Source organism: Falco punctatus (genome assembly GCF_963210335.1).
Source record: "Falco punctatus genome assembly, chromosome: 4".
NCBI classification, from domain to species: Eukaryota; Metazoa; Chordata; class Aves; order Falconiformes; family Falconidae; genus Falco; species Falco punctatus.
The window spans coordinates 50,666,218-50,688,634 of record NC_137583.1 but is presented as its reverse complement, the minus strand read 5'-3'; the positions used below and the strand labels follow the sequence as shown (position 1 = coordinate 50,688,634).

The 22,417-nt window shown below is 48.2% G+C and overlaps 2 protein-coding genes across 8 annotated transcripts in view; both read left to right on the top strand.

Annotated features, from left to right (window-relative positions):
* Nucleotides 1–20: 20 nt before the first annotated feature.
* On the top strand, nucleotides 21–4,397 carry CHPF2 (chondroitin polymerizing factor 2). Its single transcript, XM_080382709.1, has 4 exons — nucleotides 21–790; nucleotides 1,413–1,977; nucleotides 2,433–2,615; nucleotides 2,900–4,397. The coding sequence occupies exons 1-4, from the start codon at nucleotides 525–527 to the stop codon at nucleotides 4,160–4,162; spliced, it is 2,277 nt and encodes a 758-aa protein (XP_080238835.1). The 5' UTR covers nucleotides 21–524; the 3' UTR covers nucleotides 4,163–4,397.
* Nucleotides 4,398–11,416: 7,019 nt separating this feature from the next.
* SMARCD3 (SWI/SNF related BAF chromatin remodeling complex subunit D3) overlaps nucleotides 11,417–22,417 on the top strand; it is a 111,374-nt gene continuing 100,373 nt past the window's right edge. The window contains exons 1-3 of one of the 7 annotated variants that reach the window (XM_080382718.1): nucleotides 11,417–12,048; nucleotides 12,796–13,550; nucleotides 14,872–15,065. The gene's annotated coding sequence lies outside the window, so the exon portion shown is untranslated. Of the gene's footprint in view, nucleotides 13,557–14,871; nucleotides 15,066–22,417 lie in introns of all 7 variants that reach the window. The other 6 variants (XM_080382719.1, XM_080382716.1, XM_080382715.1 and 3 more) reach the window with 6 other exon arrangements.

Sequence of the window (22,417 nt, the reverse complement as noted above, 5' to 3'; positions counted from 1 at the left end):
ATAGAGGCGGTGGTGTTGGAGGGCAGAGCGGCCGCCGCGGCGCTATAGCGCGGAGCGGGGAAGCGGAACGGAAGCGGAAGGGCGGCTGGCCGCGATGAGGCGGCTGAGGTGGCAGCGGCGGGAGCGGGGCCCGGTGGGAGCCGCTGCCGCCCCCCGCGCCCCCGGCACGGAGCTCTGCACCGGCCCCATCGCCGGCTTGCGCGCTGGAGGGCTGCCGTGCCTTGCCTGCAGGTGAACGAGCCCGGGGGCTGCTGAGCCGCGGAGGCCGGCCCGGAGGGCGGTGTGCGGCGCCGCGCCTCCAGCCGCCCGCTGCCTCGGCAGGGCCCGCCGCGGCCCGCGCCGCGCCGCCTCGGCGCCCTAGGCTAGCGATGCTCCGCGACCGCCGTGTCTCCGAGCGCCGGAGCGGCCCCCGGAGCCCGCTCCGGTCGTAGCGGGCCTGCGGCCGCCACGACCCCCTGCCTTGCCTCGGACCGGGCTGGACCAGACCGGCCCGGCGGCTGGACGTCGCCCCGCTGGCCCCCGCCATGCGCCTGGCTGCGCTGCTGGCCGCGCTGCGGCCCGTGCTGCCGCTCGTCCTGGGCCTCTCGCTGGGCTGCAGCCTGAGCCTGCTGCGCGCCTCCTGGAGCCAGAGCGGGGCCGAGGAGCAGTGCCTGGGGGCGGCGGGCCGCCCCGGGCCCCTCGGCGGCGCAGCTCGCCCAGAGGCCGCAGATGGCACAGGCCACGAGGATTTCAGGCCCAGGATTGTTCCGTACTACCGAGACCCCAACAAGCCTTACAAAAAAGTGCTCAGGTAACATCTGTTCTTTTGGCTTGGCTTTTCTTCGGGGAGGATAATCCCATATGGATGGCACTTGGGTTCCAAGTCCTCTGGCAAGTTAACAAGCTCAGAGTGGAATACGCCATTTGATGTACCTTGTGTAGTAGCAGCATGATGCAGCAAGGCAATGGCTGAGATTGTTACTTCAAAGAGGTGCAAGAGAAGTGTCTTAAGAAGTTAATTAAAAAACAAAAATGCCCAAGAACATTGAGAGTACTTCTAGTACTTCTCCCTAAGAGAACGTGTTAAATTAGACTTCAAAACTTTTTTAACCCGTCTATTCAATAGGAAAATATTGAGCAATTAATAGTATTATATATAACTCACAAGTGGTTAGCTCTGGTTTGTTTTTAATTACACTAGCACAGTTTCCTAGCTTAGATAAATGATGTGAGATTGTAGTTTCCTTGAAGGAAGTGAGTGTCTTTACAAAATGGGATTTTTCCTAGTGAGTCTTCTCTTAAAGCTCTACTTCTAGGCTTAATTGTTTTGCCACTGGTAGACTCCAGCAGATAAAGACTTTTTCCAAGTTACCATCATCCTTTGATTTTTGTTGTCCAGCTGTTTGTCATGCAGGTATGTCCTTCCTTTACAGAACTCGCTACATCCAGACAGAATTGGGATTCCATGAGAGACTGTTTGTAGCTGTGCTGACCTCCAAGGCTACCTTGAATACGTTGGCAGTGGCAGTGAACAAGACAGTAGCCCATCACTTCCCACGCCTGCTGTACTTTACAGGGTTGCGCAGTGCCAAGGTGCCTCATGGCATGGTGCTGGTGGCCCATGGGGATGAGCGTCCCATTTGGCTCATGTATGAGACCATGAACTATATCCATCAGCATTTTGTTTCTGACTATGACTGGTTCTACGTCATGCAGGATGACACCTATGCCCAGGCTGAACAGGTCAAGGCTCTGGTGACACACCTAAGTATTAACCAGGACGTATACCTAGGACGAGCAGAGGAGTTTATCGGGGCAGATGAACAGGCCCGCTATTGTCATGGTGGCTTTGGCTACCTGATCTCCCGCAGCCTGCTCCTTAAGCTCCACCCACACCTGGACAGCTGTCGCAATGAGATCCTTAGTGTGCGGCCAGATGAGTGGCTGGGGCGCTGCATCATCGATTTCCTTGGCATCACTTGTGTTTCCCAGCTCCAGGTACTCCCCCTTCTCAGGGTTTTGTGTTAGCTAGGCCTGACAACCCATGCTCTTACTAGTTCCCTGCAGCATAGCAAAGGGGCTGGCTTTTTCTGTGAGCCTCTGCTGTGAGTTACAGAGGAAGAAAGGGCTGTGTGGTGTGGTGGCATTGGGGAGAGGCCTGTAATCAAAGCTGAGATGCTGAAGGAGAAAACATATACAGTATTTAATTTTCACCTTGCTAGCAGATTCTGATCCACAGGCTTTTACCCTGGAGGCTAGGTAAAGGGCATGTTGGTACCAAGAACCAAGCGGACATGTAGTATGGGGGGGGTAAGGTGGGGGACAACGACTCTATTTTCATCTCTGGGTACTGCAGTCAGTGTGGAAGGAGGGACGAATGCATGTCTGGAGTGAGAGAAGGCTTCTCTGTGAACTTTTTCCATGCCAGTCTTTCTGGCTCTTGTCCACTTCAGGGCCAGCAATACCACACCTATGAACTGGCCAAAAATACTGAGCTGGAGAAGGAGGAGGAGGAGGAGTTCCAAGCAGCTCTTGCTGTGCACCCTGTTTCTGATGTGACCCTGATGTACCGGCTGCACAAGCACTTCAGCAGGATCCAGCTGGACAGAGCCTACCAGGAGATCCAGGACCTCCAGGTATGCGGTGAGAGATATCTGCAAAAACTCAACCAAACAGGTTTCCTTTTCTTTCAATGTAGCAAAGGAAGATTACTGCTTCTTTTTGTAGATGACTGTCAGCCAGACACAGGATATAGTCATGTGTCTCAGAAATAGCTCTTCTGACATGATGTTATCCAAAACGACTGTTGTGATACTACCAAGATACAGTTCTAGGTGGTGAGGCAGGCCTGGGTGGGAGAGATGAACCAGATCTCTTTGAGAAAGAGGTAGGGATTTGTATGTGTTCTCTCTTTGCACAGATGCAGATCAGGAACCTGACATCACTGACCCCTGCAGGTGAGGCAGGCTTGACATGGCCTGTGGGCATTAATGCCCCATTTCTTCCAAAGTCACGTTTCGAGGTAATCAGCTGGGAGTACTTCACTGAGCAGCACCTCTTCTCCTGTCCTGATGGCTCCCCCAAGTGTGAGCTCTCTGGAGCCAACAAAGCAGATGTCAGTGAAATCATTGAGTCTGCACTTGAGCAACTTAACAGCCGCTACCAACCGCTGCTCCGTTTCAGCAAGCGGCAGTTGCTGAATGGCTATCGGCGTTTTGACCCCACACGGGGCATGGAGTATACGCTGGACCTGCTGCTGGAGGCAGTGACCCAAAAGGGCCACAGTCATGTTCTGGCCAAACGAGTGAGCTTGGTGAGGCCCTTAAGTAAGGTGGAAATTATTCCCATGCCATATGTGACGGAGGCCACACGGGTGCAACTGGTGCTTCCCTTGACAGTGCAGGACCTGGATTTTGTGGCAAATTTCCTGGATATGTTTGCTATGAACACACTGGACACACATGATAATGCCTTGCTGACTTTGCTTTTCATCTACCATCCCTATGATGCCCAGCGAGTCAGCCAGGTGGATGTTTTTGCTGGAGTCAAAGCTATGGTAGGAGAGCTGGAGAAACGCTATGCAGAAGTTAAAATCCCCTGGATTAGTGTTAAAACTGAGGTGCCATCACAAGTGAAACTCATGGATATAGTCTCAAAGAAGCACCCTGTGGACACACTATTCTTCTTGGCCAGTGTTTGGACAGAAATCAACATGGAGTTCCTGAACCGCTGCCGCATGAATACTATCAGCAATTGGCAGGTCTTTTTCCCAGTGCATTTCCAAGAATTCAACCCTGCACTGGTGTACCGTGGTGAGCAGACAGCTTCCTCCAGCACTGACTTCCTGAGGGATGGGCATTTTGACAGACATTCCTTTGCTGAGGCCTGCTTTTATAACTCTGACTACATGACAGCACGCACGAAGCTAGCAGCTGATATCCTAGATCGAGATGAGGTGCTGGAGAGCATGGAGGTATTTGATGTCTTCCTCCACTATTCTGGTCTGCACCTATTTAGGGCTGTGGAGCCAGGGTTAGTGCAGAAATACGCACTGAGGAGCTGCAATCCCCGACTTAGTGAGGAGTTATACCACCGCTGTGTGGTTAGTAACTTGGAAGGACTCGCATCCCGCTCGCATTTAGCCATGGCCCTCTTTGAGCAGGAACAGGCTAACAGCACTTGAGAGACAAGAAACATCAAGAGCTTCTCAGCACCTTAATACTTGGCACTTTTCATCCCCTTCCCAGCCTTGCCATGGGTGAAGGGCACGTGAGGTCAAGGGAGGAGGAAGACTTTCCCAGCCCTGCTCTGAGGCACTGGCATGGGCTATGGAGAGAGAGGCTGTTTCTGGGAGGGGGTTGTGTGTGTGGGGTTTGTTTGTTTGGGTTTTTTTTTAAATAAATAAAAGTTTATTTCCAGGCAGACTCATGTGGTTCCTTGTAAACCTGATAGCATCTGGGATATAAAACAAGCTGTAGTCGACCTTACTTAATTCATGCAATTCTGCCAAGCAGTGCAGAGTGAGTGAATACAAGCTATGTACTGGAACAGTTACCTCAGCTTTGCTACCTTCAGTGCTGCTGTTGCACCCTCCTGTGTGTTTGTGTCCTCATGCATTTATTTTTCAAGGAGGCATAAACACAGCTTGTCTAGTTTGCTGCTGGACAAAGCTATTCAGTGCACTTTCACTTCGCTTTGTTAGGTTCCTCCACAACTGCAGAACATTCATTTTGTAATGTAATCTGGGAAGGTGAAGGAGCAGAAAATTCCCTTTGGCATGCACTAAACTTGCTTCAGTTGGGCTGAGCATGGTGGTGTGATACGGGGCTGCCGTATGCCCTAGAGAGCAACCAGGAACTGTCGGAAGGACCCCGTCAACTACCTTTCAGTTCTGCAGATTGAGCAAAGTATTATCCCTGAAAGTAACAGATTGTCACTTGCTGTCATAGATGGGCAGATGACAAGGCCAGCAGATTTAGCTGTTCAGCCCCAATTTGATAACTTGGTAAGTCCTGCACCTATTGAAGCAGTAAGTCTGTGCAGCTGTTCCAAGGGACAGAAAATTCCTTGGTTACGCCACACTTCTTGCTTGTGCTCCTGGCTCTAGATGGCTCCAGACAGCTTTGGCACCTGGTGATTTCCATTGGGTATATCCTGCTACTTGCCATGTGCATCTTAATGGAAGCAGGTAACTGTTTGCTTATTCTCAGGGGCTGTTATTCCCAGCTGATGTCTAGGTTTTCATTAATGTAATCTGCTAAATAGATTAAAAGCTGTCTTTTTAATGACTGGGTATGAGTTTTCAGTGTATTCCTACAGGAACAGGGTTTTGGCCAAATGTTGCTCATTATATTTGGTTATTTGAATGGCAAAAATATTGGTAAAAGCTTGCAGATAACAAAGGTTGACCAGGTGGGAGAAAATGAGGACAAATCTGCTATACAGAATGATTCAGATATAAGATGTACAGAAGACAGGTAACTGCAAATTGTTTCTCTAGAAATTAAGCAAATGGGTCATGTTTTAGAATTCCCTGTTCTGTATCACAGAGGAGGAAGGACCTCTGGGGTTCATCTAGTTCAACCCCACCACTGCACAAGGGGTCAGCTAGAGCAAGTTGCTCAGGACTGTGTCCAGTTGCATTTTAAATGTCTCCAGGGATGGACACTCCACAATCTATCCCAGCTATCTGTTCCAGTGTGTAGTAACTTGTACAGCTAAAAAGTTATGTCTCATGTTCAGATGGGATTTCTTGCATATCATTTGGTGCCTGTTGCCTCTTGTCACATCACTGGACATGCCTGAGAAGCATCTGTTTCTGTTTTCCTTATACTTTCCCATCCATGACTTGTATGAGTGGGTGGGAGCCATGCTGAGCCCATGTTTCTTTAGGCTAAACAATCCCAGCTCTCACAGCCTCACCTGCTATGACAGACACTGTAATTACTTGACCATTTTCACAGCCTTTTGCTGGACTCGCTCCAGTATGTCAATGTCAACCTTGTAGCAGGGAGCCCAGAACTGGGCACAGCGCTCCAAGTGTGCCTTGCCAGTGCTGAGCAGAGGTGGGTTGCTGCCCTCAATCTGCTGGCAACGCTCCTAATGCAGCCCAGGATAATGCTGGCCACCTTTGCTTCAAGGGAATGCTGCTGGCTTATGTTTAATTTGTTGTCCATCAAGACCCCACCAATCTTTTTACTGCAAAGCTTTCAGCTTTCTAGCTCCCTTCCACCCAGTGTCCTAGAAATCAAAGGCCAAAGTCCTGATGTGGACTTGCGCATTTCAGCGTGAGGAGCCAGTGAGAGTGAGGGCGACTAACCCTGTTCATGGCTGTGTAGGCACTGTTTAAGGAGATTGTTACTTGCTATGCTCATGAGGAGTATGAGGTAGAGGTCTGGTGTCAGCATCAGAAGAGGTGCTGAAAGATTAGAAAAGCTTCAGAAGAAGTATTCAGTCTGGCACATTGCTTCAAATTGGATAGAAATCTCAGGTTTGTTTATTTAAAAACGAAGGGATGTCTTGATTACATTTACTTGGGAAGAAGCTGGATCTCTGCTGAATGTCTCACTGGGATGTGTATTTATTGCTAGGCAAACTTCCAAAGGGTGAGAAGCTAAGTGGGAAACTTTTTCTTATTTTGCATGAGAAGTGGTTGTTTTGCGTGAGGTGCTGACCCATTATGGTCCCTGTAGGAAAAGCACTCAGACTGGGTGAAGATATCATTTAAAATGTGATGCATTACACTAACGCTATAAAGAGAGGATAGGATAGATAATCTTCCATCCTTTGGATGTGGGCAACCCCAAGTGGCGTAGCAGTGGATGGGCCTCTGACCCACATGCTGCACGCCATGCAGACCCCACCTGTAGAGCAGGGTCTCCCATTTTGGCCCTCAGAGCTATTACAGGATTACAAGAAGACAACTCTAGTCATCATTTCTGCTGCCAGACAGAAAGGATGTTTGCATGAGGATTTCTCATCTCACTTTCAGACAAAGGTAAGGCCACCCAGGTGGTGTAATCGCTGCTCAGGACTGAGGACTGCCTGCAGGCTCTTTTACCACGAGCTGACTGTGGTGGTCCTGGGGGCCAGGGATCTGTGCTGCGGACACAGGCTTGAGCATGGCACCATGCGGACAGCCGCAGCACAGGCACGTGGCTCTCAGGTTAACTGTTCAGTGGGTCATCAACACCTCCATGTACGGTGACTGCCTTCCAGTCAGCATTGAACCCCTGCTTCTGCTTGCCTTGGTGATGGTGTGTTTGTCTTCTTGAACACAGAAGAGATTCTGATGCATGAAATAAAACCTCATGGTGCCAGAGAGGATGCAGAGCTTGCAAGTGCAAGGCTCAATATGGTGTAATATCCCAGGAGAATTCCCTCAATCATTGTTCTGGATCACACATTTGGGAGGACTAGCAATAGGTATTGGATGCTGTAGAAAAACTGTGTAAGCAAAGCAAGCAGCTTGGTATGATGCATGGGTGTAAACCAGGTGTCATGCGACCAAGCTGAATGAATAAATACTGAAGAATATAGAGCAAGTTAACTGTCAGGAAATCTCTCTCTGAGGTAGTGAAACTGGATGCTGTAGGGGATGTAGCAGTTGGGGATATCTGTGGTGCAAAACAAGCTGCTACAGAGAAGGTTTTAAAATTACATAGGGCAAGCCAGAATTACTAGTGAGTCCTCATTAGGGAAGAAAGAGAATCACAGGAACCAAAAGATTGAGATCTGATGGGCTGTCTTTTAAACAAAACAAAAGACATAAACCAAAAAAAAAAATGGAACAGATCATTGTTTGGTAAGTCACTGCCCACGTCAGTGCATACAAGACAATGATGCAATACTACATAGAACCTGAGACTCTTTAATCTTGGGAGGAAACTGAGGGAAGCTGGAAGCTGATTTTTAATTTTTTTTTTTTTTTTTTAATCCAGCTGTGTGGGAAAGGAAAGGCAGGAATTACTGCCAGCAGACTGCTGAGTCCATAAACTGAAGATTCTGGTTTATTGATCAAAACTCTGTATTCCAAGGTGAGATTAGGCTATATGAAAGCAACAACTTGCGTCTCACAGGCAGGCAGGTTGGCTGTCACAGTTATGCTCTAGCTGGAATAGCCTGGGGATAGTAAACTAAAAATGCAGAAAAAAATCAAATTAAATGTTGAACAAATTGATCCAGTATTACACCAAACAAGAAAAATGTTATTTACTCTTTATCTAACATTAGACTAGAAGCAATTGAAACCAGAAATGCTAACTGACAAGAAATTTGGTGTGGATGGCATTACTGTCAAGTAACTAACTTGACTAGCACTAGTCAGGGTTGTTGTACAGCCAGTAAGACTTGGCAAATGACTTGACTTAAGCCTCTGAAGTTACCTATTAAGTTAAAGATTATTAGACAGCCATTACATGAATATCCATTTGATTTAATGCAATGCTTTAACTATTAAACAGAAAGTTATACAGCAGCAAACAAGTCATGTGACTTAAGAACTGGTTGGCATATCACCTAAGAGCCACTTGTTGGATTTGGGCAGTTCTGCTCAGGTCCTAGGGGAACAGTTCTCCAGCCAGTGCTGTTTGACATGTAATTGATGATTTGGAAGCAAATGTAAGATCTCTACTGATAAAATCTACAGATGATGGAGAAAATGAGCACTGCAAAAAACAGTCATAAAGGTAGAATAACAGTGGAGAAGAGTGTGTAGCAGAATAAGGCTATTCAAAATTATTTTCTCTTATAAGTGGTTCATTGTAGTTTCACTGGGGAAAATGGAAGCCTGTCACTCCTCCAGAGGAGTGTGTCAAAAGAGGGGAAAAAAAAAAGAAAAAAAAAAGAAAAAGGTATGTCTGGAAAGAAAGTGACTGACCAGGACCCACTATTTTAGACACTGAAATACAGACCTATCCCAGCCCTGTAACATGTAATATGATGTAGATATATAGATACAAAACATGATATGACTGATTGATACAGGTAGGCAATCTGGGGGAAGCAGATGCCGTTGATGTGAGAGACAGCAATAAGGCCTCTGGTTGCAGAGCCCTTTTTTTTTTTTTTCGTAAGGCTTGAAGGGAACAGAGAGAAAACAAGAAGAATGTACAAGAAGTTCACAAAATTTATCGAAGATTGGAAGAAACATTTTACAATGAGACATGCAGAACTCCTGTAGCAATAAGACAAGGGGTAATGGCTTTAAACTGCTTTTAATGGTTTTAAACTAAAAGAGGGCAGATCGACACTAGATATAAGACTGACATTTTTTATGCTGAGGGCGGCGAGGCGCTGGCACGGGCTGCCCAGAGCAGCTGTGGGTGCCCCAGCCCTGGCAGTGCCCAAGGCCAGGCTGGACGGGGCTGGGAGCCACCGGGGCTGGGGGAAGGGGGCCCTGCGTGTGGCAGGGGTGGGACTGGGGGGTCTTTAAGGTCCCTTCCAACCCAAACCAACCTGGGATTCTATGAACTCTAATTACTTAGAAGGTTGTGAGGTGATCTTATTAGAGTGTATAAGTACTTTTACTGAGCAAAACTGCTGGATGCTAAAGAGGTTTTCAATTGTCTAGGGGTAAGGCACAACAACAGCAACACCAAAACAGCAGCTTTAAAATGTGACAGATAATTCCAGCTGAAAATAGACATATGCTTTTAGTGATGAAAGTGATTAGTTAGTGAAATAACAGAGCAGTAGCTTTTCCAGTATGTTACAATTTGTTTGGTTTGTGTAACAGTGATCATTGGAGGCCCATGAGAAATTGTCATATGTAAGTGGGCAGAATTAATGGTCCTTCATAGCCTTAAATTTCTTGACTGTGAATATATAGTGAATGAAGGTTGCAAAAGAGAAATCCATCAAAGGCTATTAAACACAAAGGCAAAACCTCTGTCACAGTGGGTCTCTGAACCACAAATCACTGTGAACTAGGAGAGCATTCATGGAGGTGTCACTGTACGTCCACCCTACTTTTACAATCTTTTCTAGGCGTTCAGTGTTGGCCACTGTCAGCAACAGGGTGAATAGGCCAAGTGTACACGATTTGACTCTACCACCATTTTTATGTCATTATCTGCAAAAAGGGACTACATTTTTGTCCCCAAGGACAGACTTTAGTTCAGCAGAAAAGAAAATTGTGTGAAGATCATGATACAGAATTCATGGACTACAATGGGGTCATAGTGTGGCCAGGAAGACAAATTACTATGAGTGTCATCTTTGACTTTGTAAAACAGCGAACATGCACACCCTGGCTGGGTGTCTGTGTGCTGCCAGCTGCGCTTACTCGGTCACACTCAGGTCATGCCTGTGCAGCCCCTGGGATGGCTGCCTTTGTGCCAGCCACAGCTGACAGGATGCTGAATTTTCTCACTCAGAAGTGGTTCACAGCCAGTTGCTGGCACTCTGGAACATGCAAGCCAATTGCTTGCAGATGGTCTAGGCTGTTCCATGGAGATCTGGAGGCTGTTGGTCAGATCAGATGACCAGACACAGAGGATGATACACTCTCATTGATCGGTGCACATTTCCTGAGCAAAAGCAAGGTAATCTTGCTCAGCTGGCTCCTCCATTCTTACCTTCAGCATGGAGACATCTTTTCTGAGGAACCTGCCTTATGCTATTTGGCCTTGAGCATTACCTTGTCACACACATCCCTTGTGAAGCATGCTTTATGGTACTACGGAACATGTGCAGTCTGCCAGTGCAGCCACTGGCCTGGAGCCCCAACCTGAGCCACAACCCAAGGTGCTTTCTTGCGACACTATGCCAGGGCTTGCCCCTCATGAGTCACCTACCTTGGCCAAGTCACACTCCCTTGCATTCCTCTTTCAGATTGCCTTTCCTGGATGTACCTAGCACTTACGTTATCTTCCCAACATGCACGCTGCACCATTTCTTCCAGGGTGCTCAAAGGCGGCAGTTATTGGATTACAGGTAACACACGCGCTTCTTTTCCATTTGCAACAGTGTTTTTCTAGTGCAAATAGCTGTAGCAAAATGCTTGAAAGTGTGACACACATGAAAAATGCAGGCTGGAAAAGCTGAAGGCAGGTGCATAGACAGGCTCCATTTCAGAATACCTGGCGAGACACAAATCCACTTCAGAATCTTTGCAACATTTTATTTCAGCTTTTAGACTTGCACGCTTTTTGGACACTTGGAATTGGCAGAATTGCTTGGCTTCTACTCATCCGATAATCCTTGATGGCGCCTTGGAGCACTGGAGCACTGCCAGCGCCCAGCCTGTGCAGCCCCCTCCCACCCCTCCCCGGCCGCAGCGTCCCGCTCTTGGCTAGCACTGCCCTCGGCGCTTCTCCAGCTCGCCCTCGAACAGCGGGGTCCCGCACGCCCTGCGCGGGGCGGCCACGCAGCACCTTCCCTGTCGCTTCCCGTTCCAGCCGGCGCAGCCCGAGGGCCCACGGGCCAGCACCCCCCCCGTCTCCAGGGACCAGACCCCCCACCTCCAGGGGCCAGACCCCCCTCCGGGGCGTGGCTCCAAGCGGCCAGGGGCCGCCAACGCGGGCGGTTAGCGCTGCTGGACGTGCCCACCCGCCGCGCGGGGGCTGCGGCTCTCCACGCCCCGGCCCCTGCCCCCCCTGCCGCCCCCGAGGCCGTGCCGTGGCTCTGTGTCGCGGGCTCTGCGGCGGGACCCGGCCCGTCCGACGACCGCGCTGGGCAGAGGGGCCGGGGCCGGGGCCGGAGGGCGGTGCTTGGAGGCTGCGGCGGCTGGGGGCGGTGGGGAGCGAGGGGCGCTCAGCGGCGGGAGGGCGCCGTGGCGGTGAGGGGGCTCTGGAGGCGGGGGACTGTGACACCGGGCTCGGTGGCGGCAGGGGGCTAGCGGTGGCGGACCCGCAGCCCGTCCATCCCCCACCAGAGGCTGCCGCGGACGCCGCTGGCTGGCGGGAGCTTCCCCGGGGCGGCCGGCAGGGCCGGGAAGGTGCGGGCGCTGCCCCCGCCCGCCGCGGGAGGAGCTCCGCGCCGCACCGCCCCCGCGGGGCTGGGAAGCGGCCACGGGGGCCGCGGCTCCGCCATCCTCCCCCCTGCCGAAGCGGTGCTAAAAGGCAGGAGGTGGGAGCGCGGCGGGCCCAAGGCGTCGGTCGCTCGGTGGCGGGACCCTCGCCCTGGCGGCGGGGGCGCTGCGGGCCGCCTGTCCCGGCTTCGCGCTGCCGCTCCTGCGCGGGCGGCGAGCGACGCGCACTTTGCAGACGGTCCCTGCGCCGCTCTCTGCAGCGCCGCGCAGGCGCCCCGCGCCCGGCGCTGGGACGGCGGCCCCCGGGAGAGTGGGAGAGCGCCGCGGCGGGGAGGAGCATGGACGGGACGGTGAGCCTTGACCCGGGTGCCGCCGCCCCCCCCTGCCCCGGGCACCTGCGGGAGCGCTGGCTGCGGGACGCCGCCGCCTGGGCGCTGCCACCTCCCTCCCCCTGCCCCGCCAGCGGCGCCCACTGGCCGGGCACGGGCCCCGGCGCCCGGACCCCGGGCACTGGCGCTGCTCCGGCCCCGGTGCTGCCCGCAGCGCGCGCCTGACCGGGGGCTCGCCGGGTCGGGGCAGCGGACCCCGCGCCGCCGCTGTGCCGCCCGCCGTGCCTTCTGCCCCGCGGGGCCGGGGGCTGGAGCTCTCGGGGGAACCAGCTCGTTCAGCTCTTCCCTTGGGAACTGGCGTCGCGCCGGTGCGGCCGCCCGCCTGGCCCGCCGGTTGTCCCGGGCCGTGCCCCGCATCCTCGGCCCCGCTGCGGCAGCTCTGCTGCCTCGCCGGGTCCCGGTGGCTCAGGGAGGCAGGCGGGGAGGGGCAGCCCGGTGCTCATTTACCGCTCCCAGATGTGGCCTGCAGGCCCCCTCGGGAGGCTTCCCCCGGCAAGGACTGACCTTCCCGGGGGGAATCGTCTAGCCTGCCCTGTCACGGTCATCTGGAAAGGAGGGTCCTCTTCTCAACACCCTGATCCTGGAGACATGGCGCACCCCAGTGCAACTGACTTGAAGGCTGTTGCCAGCTCCCCAGGAACAAGCAGCCTTCATGTAGGAGGTAGCACCTTTTGAGAGAGAGCATATGTTTTGCTGCCCCTCAGCTCTCTTTTCAGAGGGAGATGTGTAGTCCCAGATACTCAGGACAAACCGATCTGTATCTGTAGGAGACTAATGCTCTGCGTGGCTGTCCAGAAGATCTTGACTTCCTGCACAGGCAAACCATCTCACTGTGGCGCCACGAGCTTGCTGCTGGAGACTGCTGCTCCTTCCCTCCTTCCTGTTCCTTGGGCCTGAACTCTCCTCTATCAGCATCGCCTGTGGAGGGACCCTGTGCTGGACTGAGGCAGAAATTCAGCGGCAGACTGAGGAGAAGGCAGGGTCATTCCCCAGTTAGCATGGTCTGGGGGTGCACTTGTTCAGTATCCTTGCCCAGTGTTGTCATCACTGCCCTTGGAGAGAATGGCTTCACACTACTGCCCATCCAGGCGGAGTCCTGCAGCGTCTGAAAATAACTGGTTCCTTGGTGCTGCCTTGGGAGCAATTGACAACCTGCTGTTTACCATTGGGACGCCATGATGACAAACCAGCCCATCTTCCCCTAGGGCAGGGTGAGGGTGAGATCCCCAACGTCAGCCTTTGGCTGCCTCCTTTTCCACAGTGCTGCAGTGATGTTCCTTTCTGTACCTCATGCGTTCTCCTGGTCAAGCCTTTCTCACTTGCATTGCCTTCATTTGCTGTGTTCTGCCTCAGAACTGCTTTCCCGGACTCCATCCTTCCTTGACATCAGCTCTGTTTTAACACAGTTCACCATGATCTTCTTTCTGCTCTTTGTTCTTCCCTTGTTTTTACCCTGCTGGACCTAGAACATTGTTACTGTCCCTGATGGAGTTGTCTGCTCTTGTGCTGACCAGCCCTGCCTAGGCTGGCACTGTGATGCTTGTGTTTCCCTTTCTGGCCTGTTGGTTCTTTGAGCAGTTGCTTCTAACTGCATGACTAAGTATGAGCTTACACTTGTGAATGCTGTGAGTGCTGGTGTTCACATCTGTTCTGCTGCAATGCTTCTTTTCTTCATCAGCTACAGTAGAGAGCTGGCAGAAGAAGCAGTGCTTTGCATACACAGGTGCAGCTGGCTCAGCTCTTTCTGAGGAGTGGCTCCCTTTTCCTTCTTACCCTGGCTCATCTTCTCTGGGACCTATCATGAATATACAGACACTGAAGCTGCCTGACTAAACCCTAAGTCTGTGGGGTCATTAGTTCTCCCAGTCTGCCACACCTTCATCATCCTACCAGGGCAGATAACAACACCTGCTGAAATGCTAGAGTACTCTGATAGACTTAAAGGATTTGATTATTATTTTTTTTTTTAAGAACGAAAGCAAGCTGGCTTGCTTGAAGTTCCTGAACTGACCTGCTTTCCCAGAAGTTGCCAGAGATAATCTGATGGCAGAAATGCAACTGAGAACATCTATGTAAGAAGATACCCATGCTTCTTGGTTAGGCCAGACAAATTCCAGGGGTCCTTTCCAATCTTAACCATCCTATGGTTCATACTAGAGCATGTTTCAACATCTTGACAGGTTATAGACAAGTGGTGTGCTTCCTTCAAGTTTATTTCCAGTCTTCCCCAAATATATGCTGGCTCCCACCTGTAAGCTGAATAGCCTATGAGAATAGCCTAGTGCCTGGGCAAAAGTACTGTCTTGGCAGTGTGGGCATGAATTTGTGTGCAGTTGTCTGCAAAGAAGCCCCTAATCACTGTCAGTTGCATCTTTTCTTTCTTGCTTTTTCCCTCTTCTTTTTTTTTTTTCTTTTTTTTTCCCTCCAGTTGTATTGCTTATGAAGTGTCACATGGGTTGGTGCTGGTCTAGGAAATTTTATTTATATTGTGTATTACTTCCCTCTCACTCAGTATGTACTTTCTCTTTTCAGAGCTGGATCCAAATGCATCCTTGGCTTGCTGTCTTAGAGCTGTTCCTGCTTCAGGTCAATGAGAGTATCTGTTGCTAAATCATCATGACATAGTATCTGGTCTCCTGCTCCCCCCTGCTGGATAAGCTTCCTGCTTCCTCTTGGTCTATACACATGTGACTCCAGGTGTTCATCAGCTACCTAGTCCGGTACAGGTAGGTTTTAGCCCTTTGAAAAATGACCTGTTCTAGGTGGAAAGAATGTGTCTCTGCTTTGTCTTGGGAGTGCAACATGTTTGCCTTTGGACATATGGGAAATGTTATTTTGTGAAATAGATCCTGAACTGCCTGCTTGCTGCTATTGACCTAAGCTGGTCCTTTTATTAGCCAACTAATTCTGTGATAGTTTCTGCTAGTGCTGGCAGGGAGAGTGCTGATTAGGCAGAGTGGGCTGGCTCAGGGTGAGTAACGTTGGAGAATGCAGTTGGTAAGACCAGGCCTAACAGGAAAGAATGAAGAGGAGGAGGACTAGCAGGTACTCTTTGTGGTAATTCATTACTCTGTTAGCTACAAGTAAATGTGATTAGTTCTTGTCAAATAGCTATTGATTTGTAGGGTTACTAGGCTTCTCACAGCAGGTTTAAATTACCATGGTTAGCTCTTCCCAGCTGATAGACTTCTCCAGTACCTGCTGATGTTGGATATGCATTGGTCATCTCCATGATAAGGTACTCAAATCTGCCACTCAGGTCTTTATTTTCTACCGTCAGTTCCATTCTTGTTGCTTCCACTGGTGAATGTCCACTTGTATCCATCTGTCTTTTTTCCCAGTCAGTACACAGTGTACCTGTAAGGGACTTTGTTTTTCCTGCAACTGGATTGGTGCCTTTTCACCTTCTACAGCCTGCACAGGTCGCTTCACTGGTAGCATAAATTGTCTGGTAAAAAAAATGTGTTCTATTTTGCATTGAAAATAAATAGCCTAGCTTGTAACTTTTTTTTTTTATTTTAAGACATGTTAGGCTTGTTACTGTCATCTGATTTGGCCCTTTAACAACCACATTGCTTAGTCTGCTGCAGCATAGTTACAAACTTTGCCTGATGCCTGCTACCTCTGGTTGTATGATTCTGACTGAGCTAGGGACAGTGTTATGCAGAGGCAGCAGTACTAGTGTACCAGTCATAACTCACATGAACTTAAGAACTGTGTTGGTGCTGACTCAGACCAAAATACCCTGTCTCTGACTAGCAATGGGTATGTGGAAACAGCATAGGAAAATGAGGCAAATATGGAATAATTTTTTTTTCCACATACCTTTTACATTTTTGCTGCCATCTAATTATGGAGTCAGCGGTTTGGAGTAAACAATGTTAGAAAAATCCCTTGAATTCTCAAGTCCGCTGTTTCGATGTTAGGTTTTTTCCTAATTGTCCCAGTTTTCTGTGATTGACTTTTCTGTGATTGTTTTCTGTCAGTATTCTGTCCTTTTCTGTTCAGCTAAATGTTCTTTCGGATTCTGAGTCCAGGGAGAGCTATAGGACCATTTGCTCTGGCATGTTCCTAAAGGTAGTGGGTACCTGTATCCAGCTCGCAGTTGTTGCTGAGTAGGGGTACATCTTTTAGAAAGATAGTTTGGTAGTTCTCCTCATTCCGGTTCCAAATGATAGAAGACTGAGGTATGGATGAGTGTTATTTGGCAGCAGGAGAAACCAGACAAAAAGGGGGTGACTGCAGATGCTAGGCAAAAGAAATTGGAACTAAAGAAAATGAGAATAACAACCTGCTAAGCAGGAAACACTGTTGTGAGTTTTCTTTTTTTTAATTGTGTTTGCACTTATTGATGGTGTTGGGTTCAAGATGACCACTGAATGTCAGGCAGCAAATGTGGCAAAACGTTTCTTTTCTAGTTGACATCTAGGAAAGTTTCTTTCCTTTTCAGTTCTGACACCGCACTCCATTTCTTTCTGTTCCTGTAACCATCACATGCCATGTTCTGTATGCTTCCAGACTTGTTAAGAACCCGTTGATGTTAAAGTTAACGCAGAACATACCTCCTGACATATATTCCTGCAGAGAGTCTGCAACCCTTACTGGAATCGGAAGAGCTTATGTATCAAAATTCCTTTAGCTTTTTGATGAAAGCTAGAGTGTTAACTATAACTTTCAGTACTCTTAATAACTTGGAGCTTGCTCCTCTCCCAGTGAGGTATGGCCACAGTGGTTTCCACAGTGCTTGGGCTAACACCTGGAATTTGCTGGTCTCCACTTAAATTGAATCACATACCAGCGACCTAGCTTTCCTGGAATGATACAGTTGGAGGAATTAAATAGTTCTTAATTTAAAATGTAAAGGATTAAGAGTGTTGGTGTTATGCCACGGAATTATCCATGTTTTTTATTTATAGAGTAGTGTCCTAAGTGCATAGAAGCAAGCAAGTAACTATAATTTGTGTGCTGCTTCTTCTAGCTCACAGAGTTACCGCAGTCTTCTCCATAATGCTTTCATAATGTAGACAGTGGCTAGTATGTCTTTATCAGGAAATGTTACTCAGAAGTCACCAAGTGAGTCACGTGTGATTTTTGTGAATTGGCAGCCTGAGATGCCCTTGTCAAATGTTTCTGGTATTCACTGAGTGAACACAAGGGTAACAGTGCATGGTCATTCTTGTACCTTGATATATTGGTATCACTGGCACCTCAATACTGGACAAGGTTCCCATGAGTTTTATGGAAAGCTGTTTTGATCTTCCTTCCTTTTTTCAAAAAACCTCTCTCTTCATTTATTCTAGTGGCGGAGAGACATCCTTCCTGTCCTTGCCTTTATGGCCTTGGGTAGTCCAATAGCCTTTACTGTTTTGTACTCTTACCATAATGATGATGTCTGTGTTTGTCTATGGTAGTTGTGCAAAGCTAGGGGTAGAAGCATATCTCTTCAACTATAACTATCACCATGGCTTAAATGAAGCCCTTAGCTAGACTGAAGAATTTGCCTGCTCCAAGAGTGTCGGAGTCTAATCAACGCTGTATCTTTTCATTTTTACCCTGAAATTTGGCACGCTTATTCTCTGCCTGTGAATGAATCTTTTAAAATATTTGCTTATAAAGGCAGTTCAGCTCCTTTCAAAGTCCTGAACTGCAGAGAAGAAAATACCATTTACCAATCATATATTTTTAAACTTGCAGGCACAGCTATTGCACTGCAGTGGGAAATTGTATAAACTTAACTTTTCATAAGCATGTGGCCTTTGATTTGCAAATGTGCTTTTGATGATGTGGAAGAAATTGGATTTAATTTGGTGAACTTGCAAGGCATAACAAGGCATAACATTCAAAATTTATTGATTAATGATATTTAAAGATTTAAAACAGTCATTTTCCCCTGGCAAAGCATGTACAGTTCATGGCAACTGCAGAATTTACAGTTAAAAGGTGATGTCTAGATGGGAAGCAAGAGCTATGTTTGCCGTTGTTAGGTGAGTGAGGAATAATTTTTGAATGTTACCTGTAGATAATTTTTTTAAGCTTTCTGTTTCCAATGTGGAGAAAAGACATACTGCAAGGTTACTTGAGGTGTTGTATTCTTGTTTTTTCTTCTTTGAGATCATAGGAATAACCACATAACTGTGCTGGCTGGTATGCTGATCAGACTCTATGTGGACAGTGGCCAATGCGAGTAGTTGCAGGAGAAAGTACAAAGCTCATTCAGTGTGTCGTTCATAGAATGATAGTCCTGTTCCAGTCTCACCACCCTAATTGTAAAAAATGTCTTCCTGATGTAAAATCTAAACCCATCATCTTTCAGTTTAAAACCATTGCTCCTTGTCCTCTGACTACAGGCCCTGCTCTCCATCTTTCTTATCAGGCCTCTTTAAGTACTGAAAAGCCACAAAAAGGCCTCCCTGGAGCCTTCCCCTCTCCAGGCTGAACAGCCCCAGATCTCTCATCTTTTCTTCATAGATGGAGAGGTGTTCCAGCCCTCCGATATTTTCATGGCCCTCCTCTGGACCTACTCCAACAGGTCCACATCTGTCTTTTACTGTGGACTGCAGAGCTGGATCCAGGTGGGGTCTCAGCAGAGCAGAGAGGAAAAATCCCTCCCCTCGCCCCGCTGGCCACGCTGCTGGGGATGCAGCCCAGGGCATGGGGGGCTTTCTGGGCTGCGAGCGCATGTGGCCAGGTCACATCTGATTTTTCATCCGCCAGCACCCCCAGGTCCTCCTCCGCAGGGCTGCTCTCAGTCCATTCACCACCCCCAGTCTGTACTGGTACTGGTGATTGCCCTGACCCAGGGGCATGACCTTGCACTTGGCCTTGTTGAACTTCATGAAGTTCACAAGCACCCACTCCCCGGCCCGTCCGGGTCCCTCTGGACAGCATCCCTTCCCTCCAGCCTGTCAGCTGCACCACTCGGCTGGATGTTGTCTGCAAACATGCTGAGGGGCACTCAATCCCACTATTTATGTCATTAATAAAGACATTAAAAAGTATTGGTCCCAGTATGGACCCCTGAGGGACACCACTTGATACTGGTCTCGATTTGGACATTGAGGTGATGGCTATTTAAAGACATTTTTCTTAGAGCACAAGAACTACTGCTTACCAGAGTTGAGAAATCAGGTGAGGAAGGTGGGAAACCAACATGGCTGAGTAAGGACCTCCTGGTAAATCCAAAGCATAGGAGAGAAACTCATAGGCAGTGGAAGCAGGAATGTGTCCTGAGAATAATATGAGGTGCTGCCCACGAGTGTAGGGATGGGATCAGGAAAGCTAAAGTACGGCTGGAATTAAAATTGTCAAGGGATGTGGAGAATAAGAAGGGCTTCTGCAGGTACCCTAGTTAGACAAGGAGGACAAAAGAAATTGTGCCCCCCAATACATGAGACAGGGAATCTGGTCACAGCTGACATGGAGAACGCTGAAGTACTCAACTTTTTTCCCTTCTCAGTTTTCACTGATAGTTGCTCCTCCCAGATCTCTTGAGTTGCTGAATCTCAAGGCAGGGGGAATGAAGTCCCACCCATCACAGAAGATCAGGTTCTAGACCATCTGAGGAACCTGAACATATACAAGTCCATGGGACCTGGTGGAGTGCATGCCAGGGTCCTGAGGGAACTGACTGATGGTGAATGCTCTCTCTCCCAGTAATCTGTATTCATCAAATTCTGTGATCATAGAAGTCAAAGTCCTGGGGTTAACACCAGCATGAAGCCAGGTGTTGATCTGCATGATCATGGTTGTTTACAGATTAATGGATCTTTTGGCTGAAAGAGACTTTTGGATCAGCTGACACCTGTATTTTACTGAGCCCTAATGGACTTTTGTCCTTATTGTGAGCCTTATATCTTCCCGAAAGACAAGCTGCAGTTTGGTTAGCTATTATAAATTAAAAATTGAATATACTGCCTGTAGAGCCCCTATCAGTGGAGGATTTAAGAACTTCAGCAAATATCTGTTAAGAAGGCTCTTGGCAGGTCAATACTGACTTGGGGCAAAGAAGGATTTGAAGAGCTTCTAATGGCCATGCTAGTCCCTTTGCTTGGATTCTTTGTCTTGTTTGTGACTGCTAGACTATCCTGAAGGCAAGAGGTGAAGGTCATAAGCATCATCTGGGCTTATGTAGGAGAGGGTGTTGTAATGGTTAGGAGTGTGGTCACCCCCTACCCCCCACCATGCTCCTAACTGACATGCACTGTGTGGTAACGATTTGTGGCATAGTTTGTCTCACATCAGCTTTTGTCCAGTGGCTCTTCTGTTTGTTTTTTTTTTAATGTGTAATTTAAAAGCTTTCTATCACTCGGGATTTTGTGACTGCTTGTACTTACATTGAATGTACTTAAACATCATCATTGTTCTCATCTCTCAACTTCCTTTCATTAAATTTGTCCACCTTTTGTGGACAGCATTTTTCAGACTTCTGGATTGTACTTTGCACTACTTTATTCAGTGTCCCAACATGGACTTCTCTAGTTATCAAAGTATATAGAGAAAATCATCTTATTATCCTTGCTTCCTCTTCATAAATCTAAGGGTTCTTTTGGCTCTCTTTGCCACAGTGTGGCACAGGTAATTCAGTTTGTTTTCCCACTGTGGGTCCATACTTCCTTTTCACATTTTCCACTTCTCAAGACATGATCCCCTGCTTTAGCGGGATGTTCTTCATTCTTTGTTCTTAGATCATTCCTTGCCTTTAAACACACACTTTGAATGGATCTATCTTAATAAAATGGCTCGGTCCAGCAGTTCTGTCCTGTACACCAGTTCATTAGAGCTGACTTTGATTTCCATATGCTGAGTGACACTGGTGAATGTAGTATGAATAGTTACTAACCCTCCCTGTAAAGGTACCTTCACTTTTAACTACATTTACCGTTTGTTGCAGCAAATTGGGGACGTTATTGATATTTCATATCATTATCATTATATATATAATATGAATATATATACAATTAAAAAAATACAAATTACTCATTTGTAATCAGAAAAAAATAGTCTAATAATACCCAGTCATCTCTAGAATGGTCTTTCAAATCCCTTGTGATTAATGCTAGGCAATAAGCTGCCCCTCACAGAAGGATGCTGTTAGCTCTCAGTAGAGCCTGGCTTCTGTTCTGTGGGCTTTGTTCTTTACAAACTTTCTCATTTTCTCTTAACAACTCTGGATATTCTTGTATGAATCTAAGTGTCTCGTCCAAGCGTATCTGTGTATGGTGTGTAAGTAATTCTGGTGCCATTTTTGTGCTTGGTAGTCCAGATCTATCTTTGGAAGGATGCAAACCAGTGGGGACTGCCAAGAACACCATCACTAGGTCTCCCTGGGATCCAGTGGTATGCACAGACCAGCTAGGGCCCAAGGCAGCGTGGAACATGTGAGACATCTTCTGTCATAACTGTTCTGTGAACTATCTGGTACTTCTCTCTGTCACCCTCTGAAGTATACGGTGGTATGTGTCTTGTGGCTGTTTGACATGTAAAGATTTTGCTGTGTGGCTTGCAAGGTCAAGAAACCTGGATGCTCCTTATCTCCTTTTGCATCTTCAAAGTCTCTTAGCAAGACCTATGCCAGTTAGTGCCCCAGGCTAACTATTCTGCATGAAAAAGCTTTCACTGATTGTGAGTTTGTTGCCCTCTGGTTTTGTTGGTGGTCCCCTAGTTCTTCTGTTACAAGATAAATGTGTCCTAGTTTTGTCTCAGTGCTAGTCTCAGTTCTGCACATTTTCCCCCTCCCCTGCAATATAAACAAGCACACTTTTTCAGTTCCTCTTCATAAGATAATTATTTTGTACCTAGTCTTTCCATATCTGTATCTTTATTAATTCTGCTGTATACTTTTTAGAGATGTGACCAGCACTGGCTGCAGTATGATGAAAGCAAGAGAGAGCTAATGACTGATACCATGTTCTGTAGTATCTTCTGTCAGGCTCATAAGATCTTCTGTCAAGCTCTTCATAACTCCTTCAAATTTTATTTTCTGAGTGAATGCTTCTGTCAAGTGTTGCAGCCATCCTCATCTGTTAGTATGTTTAACAATGTAAACTGCATGTGAAGTTGTAATTAGTGGAATCCTGTC